The sequence below is a fragment of the Galendromus occidentalis genome, unplaced genomic scaffold (assembly GCF_000255335.2).
Source record: "Galendromus occidentalis unplaced genomic scaffold, Mocc_1.1 scf7180000075780, whole genome shotgun sequence".
Classification (NCBI taxonomy): domain Eukaryota; kingdom Metazoa; phylum Arthropoda; class Arachnida; order Mesostigmata; family Phytoseiidae; genus Galendromus; species Galendromus occidentalis.
Genome location: NW_003803770.1, coordinates 41,612 through 58,453, shown reverse-complemented (window position 1 = coordinate 58,453; position 16,842 = coordinate 41,612). Strand labels below are relative to the sequence as shown.

Genomic DNA, 16,842 nt, shown 5'->3' with positions numbered 1-16,842 from the left:
CATACCCTGCACCTCCCCCGGCACCTGCCTATGATGCGTACCCCGCTCCTGCATACCCCGCCCCTGCATACCCCGCTCCGCCCCCTGCCTATGATTCCTATGCTCCGCCGGCCCCCTACTCAGGTAGTTACTAATAAAGTTTTGAGTACATCTTACGCGCATGTTGTGTTCTTTCGATGAGTTCATATGGAATGCTGGTCGAGAATCGGCCTTCGGTGTCCTTTGACGAGCGACGAACGCCTTCGGAAGCTCGAAGTTTTCAGTTCAGATCCCATAGACCAAGCAGCAGAAAGGTTCTCTCAGAGCAGGTATGTACCTTCCCACAACTTCAATGCTCCTTGTCAGACTTTCATCAATCGCATGGCAATCGTTCGTCGAAGGAACACCTTTTGCCCCCGCACATTCACATGCAGACTCTTTCCATCCAGATTCGTACGGCTCCAAGAACCCATCGATCGCTGTGTCGTACAGCATGCCCATCACGATACCGATCGTGACTGCTAAAAGTACTTATTCAAAGGGCTATGACGGCAAGACTGGTTATGGAAGCGACTACGGCAAGACTTCGGGTACCCAAATTGTTGAAACGAAAGTCGAAGCAACCTACACCACGGTCGTGGGCATCCAACCGGCTGACTCGTATCCTTCAGCAGGACCAACTTACCAAGCTGGTTACCCACAAGCCCCAGGCTATGTTTACAAGCAGTAAGTGAGACGGCTGCGTTCCGCTTCGAAAAGACGAATAAACATGCAGTCATGTGAACTGCTGATCAAGACCGAATTCTCCCCTTTCTCGGAGCGCAACGACGACTCCGCGTAAGTTGCAGTCAAGCCCCGATGTATCGACTCCGGGGGAGCTTTCAAAAGGGTCCCTTACACTCGAGGTCCGCCATGTCCGAAAATGGTCGTCAAGAGGCTCTCAGTAAATCAGAAGAGCAACCTGAATGCCCATACGAGTCGCTTCTCTATCAGAAATGATTTTGAAGAAGATATCACTCTATTCTCGCGAGAACGGGTCCGTTTTAATCGAGATAGTTGACACAGAACCAGATGCGACCGGAGCCGAAAAATCAGTCCGCTGTACCTGAGGTTTCGTCAATTGGTTCGCTGTAGCCGAGTCACTCGACTTGGGAGATCCCATAGACTCGGCCAGGACCGAGCAATCGGCCTGGCGCCTGTCGTATCCGGGTCCGGAATACCAGGGAGGTGGTAATGGGTTCACTGTTCCCCTCGAGACAGAGTTCTTCGTTTTCTAGCAGGGACGATCCACGATGATGATGATGATGTGCGCTTCTCCGGGGAGCGTCTACCGTACGGAGAAATGAAGCTGTTTGACCCAATCACGGTCCCCCGTATTGTGTGGGACTGCTCCCTCAATTTTCTCACATGCTCGTTCGCCGTTATCCCTGGTCCATGGTACGGATCTGTTTGATCAGACTTCGCTCCTCGACATGATCGTTCGAGGAATATGCTGGATGGCGCGTAAGAAATTCGCTAACGAACGTTGTAGGAGCCATGAGGATTCGGTCATCCGGGTGGTCGCCGGACCTGGTCGCGGCATTCCTGACCGCAAAAAAATCTTACAAGGTTGCCTTCGGCGGGTAGCCTTCGGTTCTCCGCAGGTTTCCGAGTTAGACATGTTGTCATGTTTACCTCAAAGAAGGGAAGCTTGACTTCGACTGGCTGCGCGATATCATTCCTAGAGTCGTCTTATTCCTACAGCAGTTGTTTCGCACTACTTCCGACTCCTCGTTTAGCTCTCAGAGGCACTTGACTCGCAGCGTGAGTGCGTGGTCCCCTTCGTCTTGACAAAAGTGACTCGATCGAAGATTCGGTTGTTGAAGCGGATGGAGACGTTGCTGCGAGCGTATCGTTTGACTCTCTGAGATTGACCGTGATTCATGTAGCTGGCTGGACTGCAGGCTACTCATCGTCAGTCACCCTCTGTTTCCTTAGACTTCTTGAATTTTCGAAGCACGGCTCGAAACTCCTCTACCCCTCCCTTCTTCTCAGATAGATACATGGATATCGCGACTCGTCATTCGTCTCCTCAAAATCGCGATGCAGCAGCCATTGTCCTCGCGCTCAACCATTATCGGCTGCGCAAGCGAAAGAAAAAGATGCCTTGAAATTTAAACAGATCAATTTCTCACCTCCACGGAAAGGTAAGGAATCATGATTCGGCAAGCAAATCTGAACTAGCACGACAATTAGGCTCGAGGGCGTTCTCTTCCGAATGATGAGTTGGCGGTGTCAAAGATGACACCCAGGCCCCGTAGAGGATGCCGATGCAAAAAGCAGTTTTATTCGAGCTGATTTTTCAATTGCGCACCCACAGGTCGAAAAATGTTTCAAAACGTCGCATAAAATGGGAACTGAAAGCTCGCTTGAGGTACGTCTCGAGCGTCGAATTGAATGTGGAGAGCAGAATCGCTTCCACCTTTTTTTCGGGATCCTTCGGACACCCGAGGAGCATCACCTCTGGGGTATACCCCTGGGGTTCGATCTGACGGTTGAGAACAGGACTCGATGAATGAGACGTCAAGGGGTCGGGGCTAGCTCAGGACTTTCGTAATGGACTTTCAATCAAGAATATTAATCGAGCCAGAATCACTCTGGACCGACACGATGATTCTCGGAGACATGCCAGATTGAAATTAGGAAATCCATGAGTGGAAACTCACACGGAGGTTCGAGATCTTGGGCTCCTCTGCTTCCACGAAAATCTCGAAACTCAAGTCAATCAGTAGGTCACTGTCGATGATGTAGTCTACTTCCCCATCGCTCGGATTTCCCAAGTCTTCGAAGACGGAACTGAAGCTTAGAGCGCTCGCGTACAATTCCACCTCCACTCTCTTCACTAGAAAATAGAGACCCCAGAAGTTCGAAGCGTAAGAGCATACAGATTTTGGTTATAATGACATTGACCTCCGAAGGTCGAAATCGTGACTGGAGATAGCCGTGACGCTCTACTCGAGCCTACACAAACCCCCTGCTCGAGAGTCGCCCATAGTAGTCCGCTGTCGGTGCAGAGTCAAGGAACGCAGCTGTTCCTGGAACGCTGAAGCCTCCATTCCGTCTAGCGTACGCCAGATATCCTTTCGCACAATCAGAAGCAAAACGTCCAGATACATATCCATTGCCTCCGTCTCACCTAACGGAAGAAGCTCGGAGGTTCTTCATGACTATTTCCGAGCGGGAGAAGATGCGAGATAATGGCAGCTCTCCACGATATCGGATATCGTTCCCCTCCGTATTCATCACGTGGGTCGTAAGGTATTCACGACATCAGTCGAGAAGCTTACAGAAAAAAACGGAGAAGTTCAATGATTCAAGGACTGAATTTTCTCAGGACGAATGCCGCTAAAGGGAGCAAGAGACTTACTCATCTCGTTCACTCGGAGTATTTTCCGACGGAGAGCGCATCCCGTTGCTCGATCGGAAAGTATCAGGGCTAAGACATTCCAAATAAGGCCAATAAGGCCAAGCAAATAGCCTGCCCTGAGGAGTTTCAATATGCCATGCAGGATACCACATTTTCCCGAGCGGAATGTGCCCCGATCGCGACATCTCGGATAGCTAGAGTCTCGTATTGTAGGTATATTGCTATAGCTTCTTGACACGCTCTCGTCATCTTGCGAAGTGTATATCCGGCTCGGAGTTCTTGAGGTCCTCCCTAACATATTTCTCGGGTCATCAGATAAAGCTTCCAGGAGTATAATTCCCAAGCGTGACCTTCGTTATTCACACATCGATATGATCTCTCCTCAGGATGCCCGCAAGGACAATTTCCGAACTTCGGCTCAACGTTGTTGAGGGGAGAACTATAGGAACAAATCTCTCCGCTCATTATTATTCTGGCTCTCGATTGTCCAAATGTTTCCCGCTGACAACCGATCGTAGCAACGCTCGATTCGAAACCAGGTCATTGGATCCCCTCGAGCATCTCCGACACAACATTGCCAGCCGTCGCCGTTGGCATATTGCCAGCCGCGCGAGCGATGTCTTGATGGAAGACCGAGATCCGCAATCGAGAGTACCAGATCGCGGTGGATCAGCAGCCGCCCGATGGGCCGGTTCTCTGATCTCAGGTCCTGTTATTTCGGTCACCTCATTCGCTTGTCATGACATCGTTGAGCCCAGCGATCTCGATGTCAGAGTGCGGCTATCTATCGCCCCCCCCCCCTCCCCCCCCAGGAAATCTTCTCGAACAATCATCGAGCATCCCGTAAAGAAAATCGATGTCACTGCTTTGAGGTTCGGAGCCGCATGTTCATCTCGAGAGGATCAAAGCTCTTTCACTGAGCCGAGGTCACAGACTTCGAACCTCCGGATCCGGATGGGAATCCGATAAATGAGCTTCTCCTACTATCTATGGACTTGCTTCACCTAATTTCCGTGTTGCCTTCATTCCCGCGAGACGCGAAGCGGGTTCCTTATTGTCTAGAACTCTGGAAGCACCGGCGAGCGGAATCTATGGAGAGTTCCCTCGCCGATAGAGCAGTGTATCAGTCAATGGTTCCAGCGTATTTGAGATAAGACCCTCGGGAACTTTGCCCCAGCCTCGAACGAGAACACCGAACACCGGAGGAACAGGGCGAACGAACGCGGCAATTTCGTCGAACCGTCCCTGAGCAAGTCCGAGTCGTGGATGAGAAATTGAAGCTCTACCAGACCGCGTGAAATTCGAAAGCGCCGGCCTTCTGTAGCAGACGACGCCTACCGGTATCTATCCCGAAGAGGTTGATTCAGAGACGGATCTCGCTCCAAGAGTCACTCCTGCGGCACGGGACCAATGATCTAGAATAATCTAGATCAAGGAGAGAAGCCCTTTGCACGACTAGTACTTACTCACACGAGAACCGAAGGTCCTTTTCTTCTGACGGAAGTTGAACGGATCCACTGTCAAAGAGAGACAAGGAAGGAAAAGTGCGCTCAAGATTTGGGTGCCGTGAAGGTGTGAGTTTCCTCGATTTCCCATGGTTTCTTAAAGCTTCCCATCGCTGCCATCCCCATAGGATAGACTGGTGAATGCGGCTGCCCCAGGCGTCCGAGGTTCTGCTCACTTTCTTCAGTTGAATTCAGCTCTCTCCGAGAACTTATCCGTGGATCCGGAGCGTATTAACCGAAGCTGCGAGGGAAACGTGTCTGCGGTCTTGGAAGTAATCTCCGGAGAATGCCGGAATCAACAGTATCATTTTTCTGTCCCTTCTTTCGCTACTTCCCTATCTCCGGAGGACTCGTTTCTTCGCGTTTCCACCGTGCTACGATGTCCATAGGATGTCTTTCGTAGACTTGTCCATTCGCGCAGAGCACCACAACCGTGTTTTGGTTCATGAATACCTACCACTATGGTCTGATCCGCATTATCTACGACTTTGACCGTTCTTGCCGACCTTGCAAAATCTGTACCATACCGACCAATCATTCCCTCCCTCGCCTCGCAGAGCTCTGGAGAGATGACAGCTCCGGGCGCTGGTACGATTGGTACTCCAAGCTCACGGAGTAGAGAGTTTCATCGGTTCCTGACTGGATGGTGGTGCCGATAGGTCTGCAGGGGATGCGTGCACGCCTCCGGATTTCCCACCCAGGGATCTCCGCGATTTCTGGCGGGATGCGTCCCGGAGCGAAGTGCCTTCTCGGAGCTCCAGAGATAAGCGATTCAATCTCGTCGGACCCATAAAGCCGGGTCCTTGTGCGGCTAGAGCTGAGTCAATAGTCTTTGCGAGAAATCGAAATCCGAGAGATCTTTCATGGTTATTCGACTGTGGAGGTGGTCGTCTCATAGCACCTAGTACTCTCTTCAAGCAAGAGTGCTCGTCTCCGTCATTGGGTATAATGTCGCGAAGATTCCTCTGCGCCTTCGTCTCCGCCCGCGAAGCTTCCGGGTTTTGCTCCCGGACTCGTGATTGTCTAGGATAGTCTAATGCAGTCAGAATCTCTGTTCTAGGCTAACTTCGGGGAAAAGGGAGAGCCCCTCTTGGAGAGCGAACGATGATCTTGATTTTCATTGCTTCGCTTTTGAGCGGAGTGTTCATCACATCCCTTCTCATGCATCGAAAATCCAAAGACGCCTTCCGTGGTAAACACATGATCATTTCGGGTGAGTGCGCATCACGAAGAGTCGATCATATCCCCTCGATGATTCGTTTCGACGGGGAAATCACGGCAGGAGTCCATGCCTTCTTGGGGCACGATCAGAAACGGTCCTCTTGGCTGTCGCAGGCGGATCGTCTGGAATCGGACTAGAGCTCGCCCGTTTAGCCGCCAAGGACGGTGCGAAGGTCACGATCATCGCGAGGAATGAGGACAGACTGAAAGATGCGGTCGCCAGCTTGGAAACTTCGGAAGCCTCGTGAGTTTCACCGCATGCTTTGCAAAGCAACACAAAGTCGCGGTCGACACTGACCATAAGTTTCAGTTCCCAGGAATGGCATTGAGGTTTATACTCTGTTTTCAGCTATGTCTCCGTAGATCTCTCGTCCAGTATATCGTCGATACAGGAGAAACTCAGACCAGCTCTGGAGGAGCATGGTGAGTGAAATTTCTCCTCCAAGGTAGGCAGAGTAAGCTGTTCGAGTCGTCGAACCTCGATTGTTTATAGGAGACGTCGACATCTTGGTCAACTGCGCGGGCAGCGCGGTGTCCCGCTACATTGAAGAGACAACGGAAGAAATGTTCCATCAGATGATGGATGTAAACTTCTTCAGCGCCGTTAATTTGACCAAGGTGATTTCCTGTGAATTTTCGGTTGGACCTGATATGCTTGCGCAAAGCATCTGAATAAAAGGTCCTGAAAATAATCGTGAACGAATGCAAAGTTGGGGGCTCAGTGGGCGGATCCAATTCACAGGCTCTGCTCAAGAGTCTCGAAAACCGCTGTAAGGAAACGGGATCAGCATCAGTTGTCTTCACCTCCTCTGTGGCTGGTCTGATGGGGATATTTGGCTATAGCGCGTATTCACCCTCGAAGTTCGCTCTGGTTGGATTCGCCCAAACATTGAAAGCTGAGAAAGAACACTTAGGTGAGCATCTCCCGGAAATCAGTTACTCGATTCATCATATACGGCCTCATTAGATCGCGCCTGGGGACCCGCGTCCGGCCTACTGGCGCGCGATCTCCGATCGGGGCCGGTTATACCTCACCCAACTATGATTCAATAATAATTGTTCATCACAGGCCTGCACGTTATGGTAGCCTTCCCGCCAGATACCGATACCGCTGGGTTCGCGAACGAGAATTTGGGGAAACCCGAAGAAACTGTGGCGATATCTCAGATGGGCGGACTACACAAACCGAAAGCTGTGGCTGGCGGAATTTTGAACGACATATCGAAAAAGAGGTGAGAGTTCACTGCGTCGCTAACGGTGGCTGATGGAGCTTTCCTCCGGATCGAGTTTTCCTGAGCGTGGTGTGATATGGATCGCTGTTTTCAGAATCTGCTCTTCTTTCGGTCTCGACGGCCAATTCATATGTACTGCCGCCTCAGGTTTGTGGCCCGCAGGATCCATATGGAGACTAACATCGGAAGTTGCCCTGATCGCGCCAGCGAGGTTATTGGGAGCATATCTTCACTGGGCCTTCGCGAGATGCGCTTCGCATGCAAGGAACACCAAGGAGAGTTGATTGCGCTCAACTGGATCGGGCGACTCAATCCTCCAGAGTCGATGAAGATCTGTCCAGCGCCTCATTTTCTTAGTCCCTCCTGACAAGAGCAGCGTCATCGAAAGGACCCTCATCACTCATCACGCTGTCATTGGCTCGAGTTACATCGGGGTCAGCTCTTCGTTGTTGTGCCATCATATGACGAACATAAGCAGCTATGGGGGCAAGATGGCATCCGAATCCGAACCATCGATGAATCCTAGGCCCGGAATCACCGGTAGCGATGGTCCGTGGGCACCACACCGCCCTCTGGTCAGAAGCCTCCGACATTGGGGATGTTCCCGAAAGAGAGAGGATTCAAATAAATGATCGTTCCCCGGGATCGATACTCACTCAAAAGCCTGTGGAATGTTCTCCCTGCGTCTATTAGTCTCCGTGAGCCCCCTGGTTTCGCGTGATGACGAGGGCACCGTCATCGGATGATATTCTACGGGATGAAAGAACCAAGCCACACCTCGCGATACATTCCAAAGTTGGACGAGCTCATAGCGTCGGATTTATGAAAGTACTCTTGGATGAGATAGGCACTCTGTGCTCGAAGTTCCTTCAGAGGTGACTCCGCGCAGCCCACAACTAGAATTGTTGGAGAATAATATCAAATTTCAATCATCGAAAAAGACATCTAGGTACATCCTTATTCTATAGCGTTGGGAGTTTTCTCCAAGTGCGTTATCGGTGTGCACGCCGCGCCGCTCCTTCTTATTCTTAATTATTCTTGGTTAAGTCTGATCTATGTATGGGGCAAACACAGTCGGAATGTCAGAAACTTCAATTTTGTTAATTTACACATTCGATTGAACAATTTTGAGTTGTCAAGTACTGAGTCATCTCATTGAGCAATTAGATAACCCCTGCTACATCCTAGTAGCAGTCTCTCCTATAGTAGTTCCCCCCTCCGCCACCGGCACCACGAGCTCCTCCTCTCGGAGGTCCGTACCCCAAACGAGGACCAGGCGCTGGTCTATCCCCCGGCGGTCCGTATGAACCTCTACCGCGAGAAGATCCATAGGAACCACCGCCGGCACTTCCGTAGGAGTTCCTCTCAGGTGGAGCATTGTAAGAGTTCCTATTCGAGGATCCGTATGAGGATCTGTCGTACTGCTGTCCATATCTGCCTCTATCTTGATAAGATCTCTGCGGGTTGCTATGGGTGCTGTAGTTATTATAACCGTCATAACCTTGCCCGTACGAGTCTCTCTGATAGCCTTGGTTGAAGTTTCCACGTTGAGGAGCACAGCCTCGCTGCCAGCCACCGTGACTCGGCGGTGGAATTGCCGCATGGTGATTGATCATCCGGTGACCGCTGGCCCCCAAAGAGGCTCTCTGCGTATTCCTCGCCATTCCAACTTGGGGTCTCCATTGTCGACTTTGATCTCCGACGAGATCCTCGGGCCTAAGAACCTTTTCAGGCTCTATCGCCCCGGGCAGCTTTGTCGCGGGATAGATGAAGTCCGGCTCGAAGATGGGATCCCGCCACCGGGTCACCACGACCATATTGTTCGGGCAAGGCTGACATCCCTTCACGGGACTCAATACTTTCTCTTTCTCAGGCACCATCTGTCGAAATCAGAAAATATTGAGACGTTTCATTCTCGCTTCGGTGGGGGGCCGGGAGATAATCTTCGAATTCGCTCACCTTATCCGTAGTCAGAGCATTTCCTGCCATTCCGAAGAAGCTCTCGGGATCGATGGGTTGAACGTTCTCATCATTCAACTTCCTTTGAGATTTATTCTCATACAGTCCGCGCAGGAACGGATACCCGGGATGGTTTTTCCGGATGAAAATATAACTGTCTCCGCGCGAATTTCTCCGCTTCTCCTCCGGTGTCAATCGATCGTAAACGGTAGCCACTGTTTCTAGCAGACGTTTCTCATCGACGAAGGGTAAGAGCGCTACGCCCATCCAGGCGGCTTTCTTGCCATTGAGGTCGATTCTGAAATCGATGGGGTAGAAATCGATGATCGGACTCTCGGGGTCCTCCATCAGGTCCCCCCATGGCTCCGGGAGATGTTGTCGGCTGGCAGCTGGGAATACACTCATCAGTTGCTCCATGGGGTTGAAGGGTTTCGTGTTCTTTTCGAAGCTTATTTTCAGGGTGCCGATCTCCGAGAAATCCGAAGCAAACGGCGCGTAATGATACGGAAAGAACCATTTCCAAGATGCACATCCTTGGTAGTAGTAATGAAGGACCCAGCATAGCCCTTCGGCGTATGCCGCAGCGACTTCGTGTCGGAATGATTGATTCTCGGGTGAAACTTCAAACTTGCTCTCGTAGTAGCGTTCTTTCCATCCGACTTCCCACAAGCGAACTTCGTCTTCTGGCTCCTCATCTAAATCTTCCGCCTTCCGTTTCGCTGGTTGCCCCTGAGCACCGCCTTCCGGTTCCAGCATGGCTTCGATGCCCGGCCCCCCATGTAACCCTCTAGAGAAATCCATTGCACTTCTGCGTTGGCTCAGAACTTCATCCCTGTAATCAATTGTGAGCAGCCTTGAGTCCCACGCGGAAACGGAGTCAATTCTTCCAGATGAACTCAGTGTGAGAGGCGTACATCTAGACTCACCTAGCACCTGAGATAGCCATTCCTCCAGAGCGGACATCGGTTGGACCTAATTGGCCTGCCATATGATAGGCCGGCTGAGCGTGCTCCTGTCTCTGCATCGCTTTCCGTTCCTGCACGGGGAAATTCAGATTTCATTCAGAATCACTCTCCCCCTCAGTTGACGAGGAGCCTCGCTATTGTTTGAAGAGAAGCAGGACAAAACCTACTTTCTGTCGACGTTTGAATTTCTCTTCGTCAATCTGTCGCTGGCGGAAAATTTCGTCTTCTGCCTGGCCGAGTTTCGTCAGAATCATGGCACAGTGATCCATCTGAGCGAAGCCGTTCTGCAAGTCGTGGCGAAGGCTCCGTGAAATTTGGAGATCATTCCTTCACTTCCGTTTTCCAAGCGAGCCCCCGTGTCAGGAGCGTTACCGATATGAACAGTTTAAAACACTCGCCTTAGTTAGATAGTCCTTCTTGACATGGATGGTCTCCTTGTAAATACGAACAAGGCGGTCTATGGCGCCTTCCCTGATCTCTAGGGATGGTAGATGAGGTAGAAAGTCGTTTCCGACGAAGAAACAGAGGAACACCCAATCGTCGATAGCCCTCTCGATCGACCACTTGAAGGGCAACCCTTCTATCCACAATTCTTTTGTCAAATACTCTTTCAGAACATTCAACCTGTAAGGGAGAGCTCATTCGTTTCGATACAGGTGGCGGGCACGCTTACGAACAGTACTGTAAATCAGTCCACTGCAGAGTCAGGCAACTCGCCTTATGAAGATGAATTCGGTCTCAGCGCCCAAGGGTTTCTCTATTTTGGTTTGCGAGGCAATATCCTTCGGAAGACCCATACAGTCTTTCATCTCGTGCCCTATCTGACCGCAGAGCTCACACGGGCGTGGCTGATTCGGTTTGAATTCTTCCCTGGTGAACAAAGTCTCTTTAGCAGGATTCAGAGGGAATCATCCGAAACTCCTAATCGCTTAGCGTTCGCTTGTATCCGAGGACCAACCTGATAATCGTAAAATTGGGCTCATGTGTGGCCAAACCCAACATGATGAGATCGGCATCCGCTCCACAGAGACAATGCCTCGTGTTCGGATCATGGCTCGGACTCGCGCGCTGTTTGCGAATAAAATCCATGATCTTATGTTCCCCTTCTCCCGGAACGTTTGCGTCGGATAATATCACCTGAGGAATCATTCTGGCTCGAAGCGTGCTCTTGCAACTCGAAGTCGGAAGGGATCGAATCGCTCGGATCATGTTTCCCGTATTCGAATCACAGCTTCTTTCACCTCGATGTTTTGCCAGCCGGGATCATTGTTCAGCCTATCGTGAATGTAGTAATGGAGACATTTCGCCAGTCGATCCATGAATGGCGTTCCGGGAGTGATACAATTTGTATCGAAATGGTCCTCGGGAGCTTTCTCGGGGGGTAGATGGAATCCTTTCGACTGGAGTTCTCGTCGGAGTCGACTTATGGTTGCTGCTTTCTCAGCGGCTTCCTTCGACGCGCGGAATCTGTAGGACGGGGTATGCGCGTTAGACGGTGGGAATCTGAAAAGACCCCTTCCAGGGCCTGAATCTACTGAGTACTGACCTCCTACTCCTCTGCTGGTTCATTTTCGCGCGGGGAGCAACGCCGTCAATAGCCATGTAGAGCAATCTCCGTGGTCTTATGATGCTGAAAATACGGTCGATATATTCAAAAATCGCGACCATCATTTCGTCTTCATTTTTCGGAGCCGGCTTGTTCTCTGGATGGCAGCACGGATGAATGATACCTGCAGTTCGGTCATGGTAATGGGGAACCCAGTTAGAAAGCGAACACCCAAGAATTAATCTCAAACTTCAGCTGGAAATCCTCCAGCGTAAATATTCGAAGAGATGGGAATTCGACCTTCGTACCATTCATGTCGAGGTATAAGTTGTCGAACTCCACATTATTTGGATTCGGTTTACTTGTGTCGATGTTGACTCTCTGGTTGCCGTCGACCGTGTGGCCTCTCTCTTCGACGCAGTGCACTATAATATTTGGGAATTTTCTGGACAGCCAGCGGAAGAATGCTGGAACTCCCATTGCGTCTGACGATTTCCTCTCTGCTGGACTCAAGATTTGACACGGTGCTGGGGTAAGGCCTTTTCGTATACTTGTTGGAGACGCGCCGCCGCTTCAGCAGCACATTGACTGTATTTACAAAGTGAATGATGAAGTGATCTCACTTTTTACGATTCATTGGCGGGAAAGCCTTGGTCGTGCCGGCCGGACGAAATCACCTACACGAGGAGCCGAGGTGGACGCAGCTCCGACGCGGACCCTCTTCAGCCTCAGAAATCGAATGAACTTGACCAGGCACGCTGTGTCTCTCCAGCGTAGGGGAACCGGAGCTGTGGATGATTTTTTTTCCCGCTGAGCCTTGGTGCAGTACACCAAGCGACGAGATGCGTAGGATTCGAGCAGAAATTCAAGAGGGAGGTCAGAGTCAGCGGCAAATTGCGGATAGCTAAAGACTGCAAGCATTCCGCTCGCTCATCCTGCTGGGTCTGAAGGATTGGGTCGTGGGTTGGAAGGGATTGGAGGGACTCGTCGCCGTCCACGGATTGCCAGGCCATCAACAAAGCGCGAGCTTTGAGAATGCCCTGTAGATGCGGATTCCGCGTTCAGCACCCGAGGCGGGAAGTTCGTTGCTCTTGAGTCTTGAATTTGTATCGATATTGCCCGGATGTCGTGAGGGATGAGCAAGTCGTCGGTCCCGGCTTATTTCGGCCCCAGCCGTAATGGGTCAGCGGGATGATCTGACAGCACAGTCCCCCTGTGGCTTTTGAAGAAATCGAGGAGTTTCGACCGAGAACCAGGGACGGGGCGTATCCCGACCGAAAGTCATCCAGCGGAATGGATTTGGACAGCTCGAGACTCCCAAAATTGAGTAGCACCGGAGACTGAATCTCTGCTCCTCGAGAGTTCTGACAGACCCATTCCGAGAAGTCAAGGGAGATATTTACGGCTCATGTTGACAGCACTGAGCAGCTTGGCTGCTGGCAACCGAGCGGGTCGACACATGGAGTCGCTGAAACAATTTCATCACTAATCGTGTTCTGAATTTGCTCGCTTTATGTCCTCCATTCAAGTCGCGGCGATGGTTCAGCACTCCCACGTATAGAGAGCGGGGCGGTGCGGCGGTCAAAGCCATGCACTGAACCAGCGACGACTATTGTTTGGAGCGAAATGACACCTCGTTCGCGAGGTTTTCGTGAGACCGGACACGACGGTCAGCTCTCCGAAGAAATCGTTCATACCTAAGTTCCTTGGAAATCTCGCTGAAATCAAGAAGAGCCCCTAGCCCCTTGCAGAGGGGTGGGGGCGGCCGCACTCTGCGAAGGTGCAGAATATCTGGCCGCTACTCATGTTAGTGAGAAGGGTGCATGCGAGTCTCGGTATTCTGTAATAGCTCAGATTGCAAAGCGATCGGGAAATTATGAGCCTGAACTAATTCAGGCACACGCCGATCAAAAGTGTGCCGAGACCCGCGTAACAGGTGCACGGTCGACTCGCGGAAAAATAAGTTAATGAAATGAGCCATATGTACCCAATGTGGGGAAGGCCAGCTGGGATTGAGTACGATTCTGCAAGCTGCGAAGCAAAGCGGGCTCTATGGGGAGTTCCGAGCTCACTATACCGCCACGGGTCCACAGAAATATAGAATGATCGTCCTTATCATGACTTATCGCATGGGCGGCAGGACCAATCGATATCCTCATGTTTGAGCAGCATCGATCCAATTATCACGCATTAGGAGAAGCGAGGTACCTCCGGGGGCAGGATGATATTCGATCCGACATCGGCGATGGTCTTCGAGCAGCGAACAGATCCGGGACTGTGATTAGCTCGTTTAATGAACGGAGAATCCGTCTCGAATCATGGCGGAAAACTCGATCGCCCGGGAGTCATGAATATTGAATATACTTAACGACCCTCGCTATGATGAACACCCTTTAAGACACGCACCTGCCCACTTTCGCGATCATACTCTCTCGGAGCGTCATCATGCGTTTCGATGGCAAAGGACGATGCTTGCGAATCGCTAGCCTCCATGTAAGAAATACCTTTCCCCCGAATCTGACGAAGGGGATACCTCGAGTTGACTCAGAAGCTCCGACAGGCAGCTAATCGATCCGAAATCTCCGTTCCTCAGCACTTTTCCCTCTCTCGCAGTTCGCGCCGTGGTACGTCCGTCTCCCCGATGGCCAGGGTCGCCAGCGATTAGGTGGAGTCTTCGGCAGCATGATGACAAGCATCATGGCCTCTCTCAATTTAACGTGAATATGGAATAGGAGCTCAGATGTGGTCCTATTATTTTGCTCCCTGCTCATGGGGAGTGCGATGATGAGCGCATGATTCCTCCAGGTACGTTGTATTCCCTCCGAGAGATGGCCAATACGGCATGGCTTTACCGAATGGGAGCTTCAATGGCATGCTCGGTATGGTACGAGATGGCTCTGCGGACATTGCCGCTGGTCCTTTCTCGTCCAGCGAGGAAATATTTCAGCACTTCTACGTGCCTCCATCAATAATGAGTACGGTGATGGTCATGCTCAGCGGTATGGAAACTGCATTCGTGAACAAGGCGCAAAGTTTCACGAACTCTTTCGCCTCGGAAGTGAGTTTTGCTACATTCGAAGCGCTATTGGGGCATCATCCGACTTGACCCAACCATGAGGGGCATAGGCTGTAGCTACCCAGAGCTGAAGGCTCCCCTCTAATTGTTCCGAGAGCGAGGAGCCCACATATGCATGTACAATATTTTTCTAGGTGTGGCTTGGACTGCTCGTTTCCTTCGCGGCGATGTCAGGCCTGATGGCTTTCCGAGAATATTTGGTGCAGGATCGAAAACTGAAGTGGAAGCGAGTTTTCCGTTTCTGTTTCGAACTCTTTCAGGCTCTTCTACAGGAAGGTCCTCGAGCTCGAGATCACGATGAACAACGATATCCAGCATGCTAGCTGATGCGGGATGCGTACGAATGAGCCTAACGCTCCTTGATTCCAGCATCGAAGAGCAAGTTCAGAGGTCCTTTCGCCAGACTACTCGCCGCGGTATGGTTTCTCTTCTCTCTGATATTCGGCCACTCTTTCGCCAGTCAATGTCGAGCCAATTTGATCGTCAGGTCCCCCACCGAGAGGATAGACACGGTGGAGGATCTCGTAGCTCGACCCCACCTGACAATCTACTACGCCAAGAACTCACCCCTGGAGAGCCGTATGAAAGTTCGTTGACTATTTAGCAAGTTTCTCTATGCCGTAGGTAATATTCCTTGAACCGGTAAGCCGTCAGCGTAGTATTCTTTGCAGAATCTGGTCGGAGAGCGGGGCGATAGGCTTCGGCAACATATTGCGGCCAATTCCGAAGGAAGCAGCCTAACAAGCCTCCTGACCGACGAGCTCCTCGAGAGAATCGTGGCTAAGAAAGGCGTGATCTTCATGGAGAAACTAACGATCTTGCCCGCGATCAATAGGTGGTGCCTCAAAGCCGATAATTTCTTCCACATCAGTAGCGAGAACTTGGCAGAGCTCACGGCGATCTGGGCGTTGTCGAAGTCTCTGGGTCGAGACTTGGAATCCGCCTTGGATATGAAGTTCGTTCTTCTGACGTACTGAATATAGCGGAATATCATTTTCCGGCTTCTAAAGAAAGCAGGAGACATAGTTCTACGAGAGCCACGCGTGGATTCTTTGAGAGCGATACGGCGACTCCTTTCAGAATACTTCGGGTTCTCTCAATGGATGTTCGATTCGTGCCGAAAAAGATCATGAATCCCATTCTCTGCCTCACGTCGAATTCCGCCAGCGCGCCCAATAGGTTCAGACCGTCTCGGCTCCTCGATTTCGACTCTGTTTTCAAGACATTTGCCGCCACCAGCGCGTTATCCGTCCTCGTGTTCTCCCTTGAACTCGTAACCAACAAGCTGCGATTTCTCGCTCAAGTGTTCTAGGATTATCTCGATCAGAAGATGATATAAATTCGCTATTTGACACAACCGTGCCATCACTGAAATGATCGACACAGCTCTGAAGACTACGCTTACAGGGTTTCATCGTCCGAACATCTCCCGAATCTTCGTTGAGATTCTCAGAGCTACGAAACGGAGATACAACCGATACTTGTGCGGTGTGGCATCGCTCGATTCGAAGCTTGGCGCGCTACCCTCCCTCCCGGAACGACGGGGACTCTTACCTATTCTCTTACCACCGTCACGCTTACCACCATCTGGTTTGGTTCGAGCCGCTCGCCGTCGTCTTGCTGGCGATGGTGACCCGCTGACTCGAAACGAGTTCGTTTGTTTGTTGTGGAAGGAATCTGCAACAGCTTGTTGCCTCCCCCAATCTTTCAATGTGCAACGGTGGCTAAGCTGTGTCAAGTTTGAAGCTATTTTTCTGCATGGAGGAGGGACCTTTTGCCCGCCAAAGGTAACAATCTGCTACCAATTCGAATCATGTTTCCCTCCGGAGAGGGGAAAGTTGTTGTCCAATATTGGGTCAGTTCCCTTCGAGCGGAAAATATATCGAGACGAGGAAATTCTAGTCATTCGTTCACGATTCAGCCCATTCAAGTTCCTCTCACGAACTTCGTGCT

General features: G+C 51.1%; 4 protein-coding genes across 4 annotated transcripts in view; 3 read left to right on the top strand and 1 right to left on the bottom strand.

Annotated features, from left to right (window-relative positions):
- LOC100898154 (uncharacterized) overlaps nt 1-709 on the top strand; it is a 4,729-nt gene extending 4,020 nt beyond the window's left edge. Inside the window, exon 8 of the mRNA XM_018641532.1 lies at nt 429-709. Coding sequence (XP_018497048.1) covers nt 429-709 — 281 coding nt within the window. The remainder of the gene's footprint in view (nt 1-428) is intronic.
- Nucleotides 710-4,752: 4,043 nt separating this feature from the next.
- On the top strand, nt 4,753-7,725 carry Kdsr (3-ketodihydrosphingosine reductase). The gene is made up of 9 exons (XM_029112952.1): nt 4,753-4,959; nt 5,951-6,103; nt 6,226-6,326; nt 6,383-6,420; nt 6,461-6,534; nt 6,605-6,729; nt 6,854-7,025; nt 7,181-7,343; nt 7,438-7,725. The coding sequence occupies exons 2-9, from the start codon at nt 5,995-5,997 to the stop codon at nt 7,625-7,627; spliced, it is 972 nt and encodes a 323-aa protein (XP_028968785.1). The 5' UTR covers nt 4,753-4,959; nt 5,951-5,994; the 3' UTR covers nt 7,628-7,725.
- A 713-nt stretch (nt 7,726-8,438) lies between these two features.
- Rat1 (5'-3' exoribonuclease 2 Rat1) lies at nt 8,439-12,385 on the bottom strand. The gene is made up of 10 exons (XM_018641531.2): nt 12,122-12,385; nt 11,814-11,997; nt 11,509-11,734; nt 11,226-11,404; nt 10,985-11,137; nt 10,666-10,891; nt 10,435-10,551; nt 10,229-10,338; nt 9,303-10,134; nt 8,439-9,223 (listed from the first exon to the last, which is right to left on the bottom strand). The coding sequence occupies exons 1-10, from the start codon at nt 12,291-12,293 to the stop codon at nt 8,528-8,530; spliced, it is 2,895 nt and encodes a 964-aa protein (XP_018497047.1). The 5' UTR covers nt 12,294-12,385; the 3' UTR covers nt 8,439-8,527.
- A 1,873-nt stretch (nt 12,386-14,258) lies between these two features.
- LOC100897865 (probable glutamate receptor) lies at nt 14,259-15,866 on the top strand. The gene is made up of 6 exons (XM_018641530.1): nt 14,259-14,306; nt 14,427-14,530; nt 14,619-14,871; nt 15,024-15,165; nt 15,259-15,476; nt 15,561-15,866. Exons 1-6 carry the CDS (start codon nt 14,259-14,261, stop codon nt 15,864-15,866), a joined length of 1,071 nt encoding a protein of 356 aa, XP_018497046.1.
- Nucleotides 15,867-16,842: the final 976 nt, after the last annotated feature.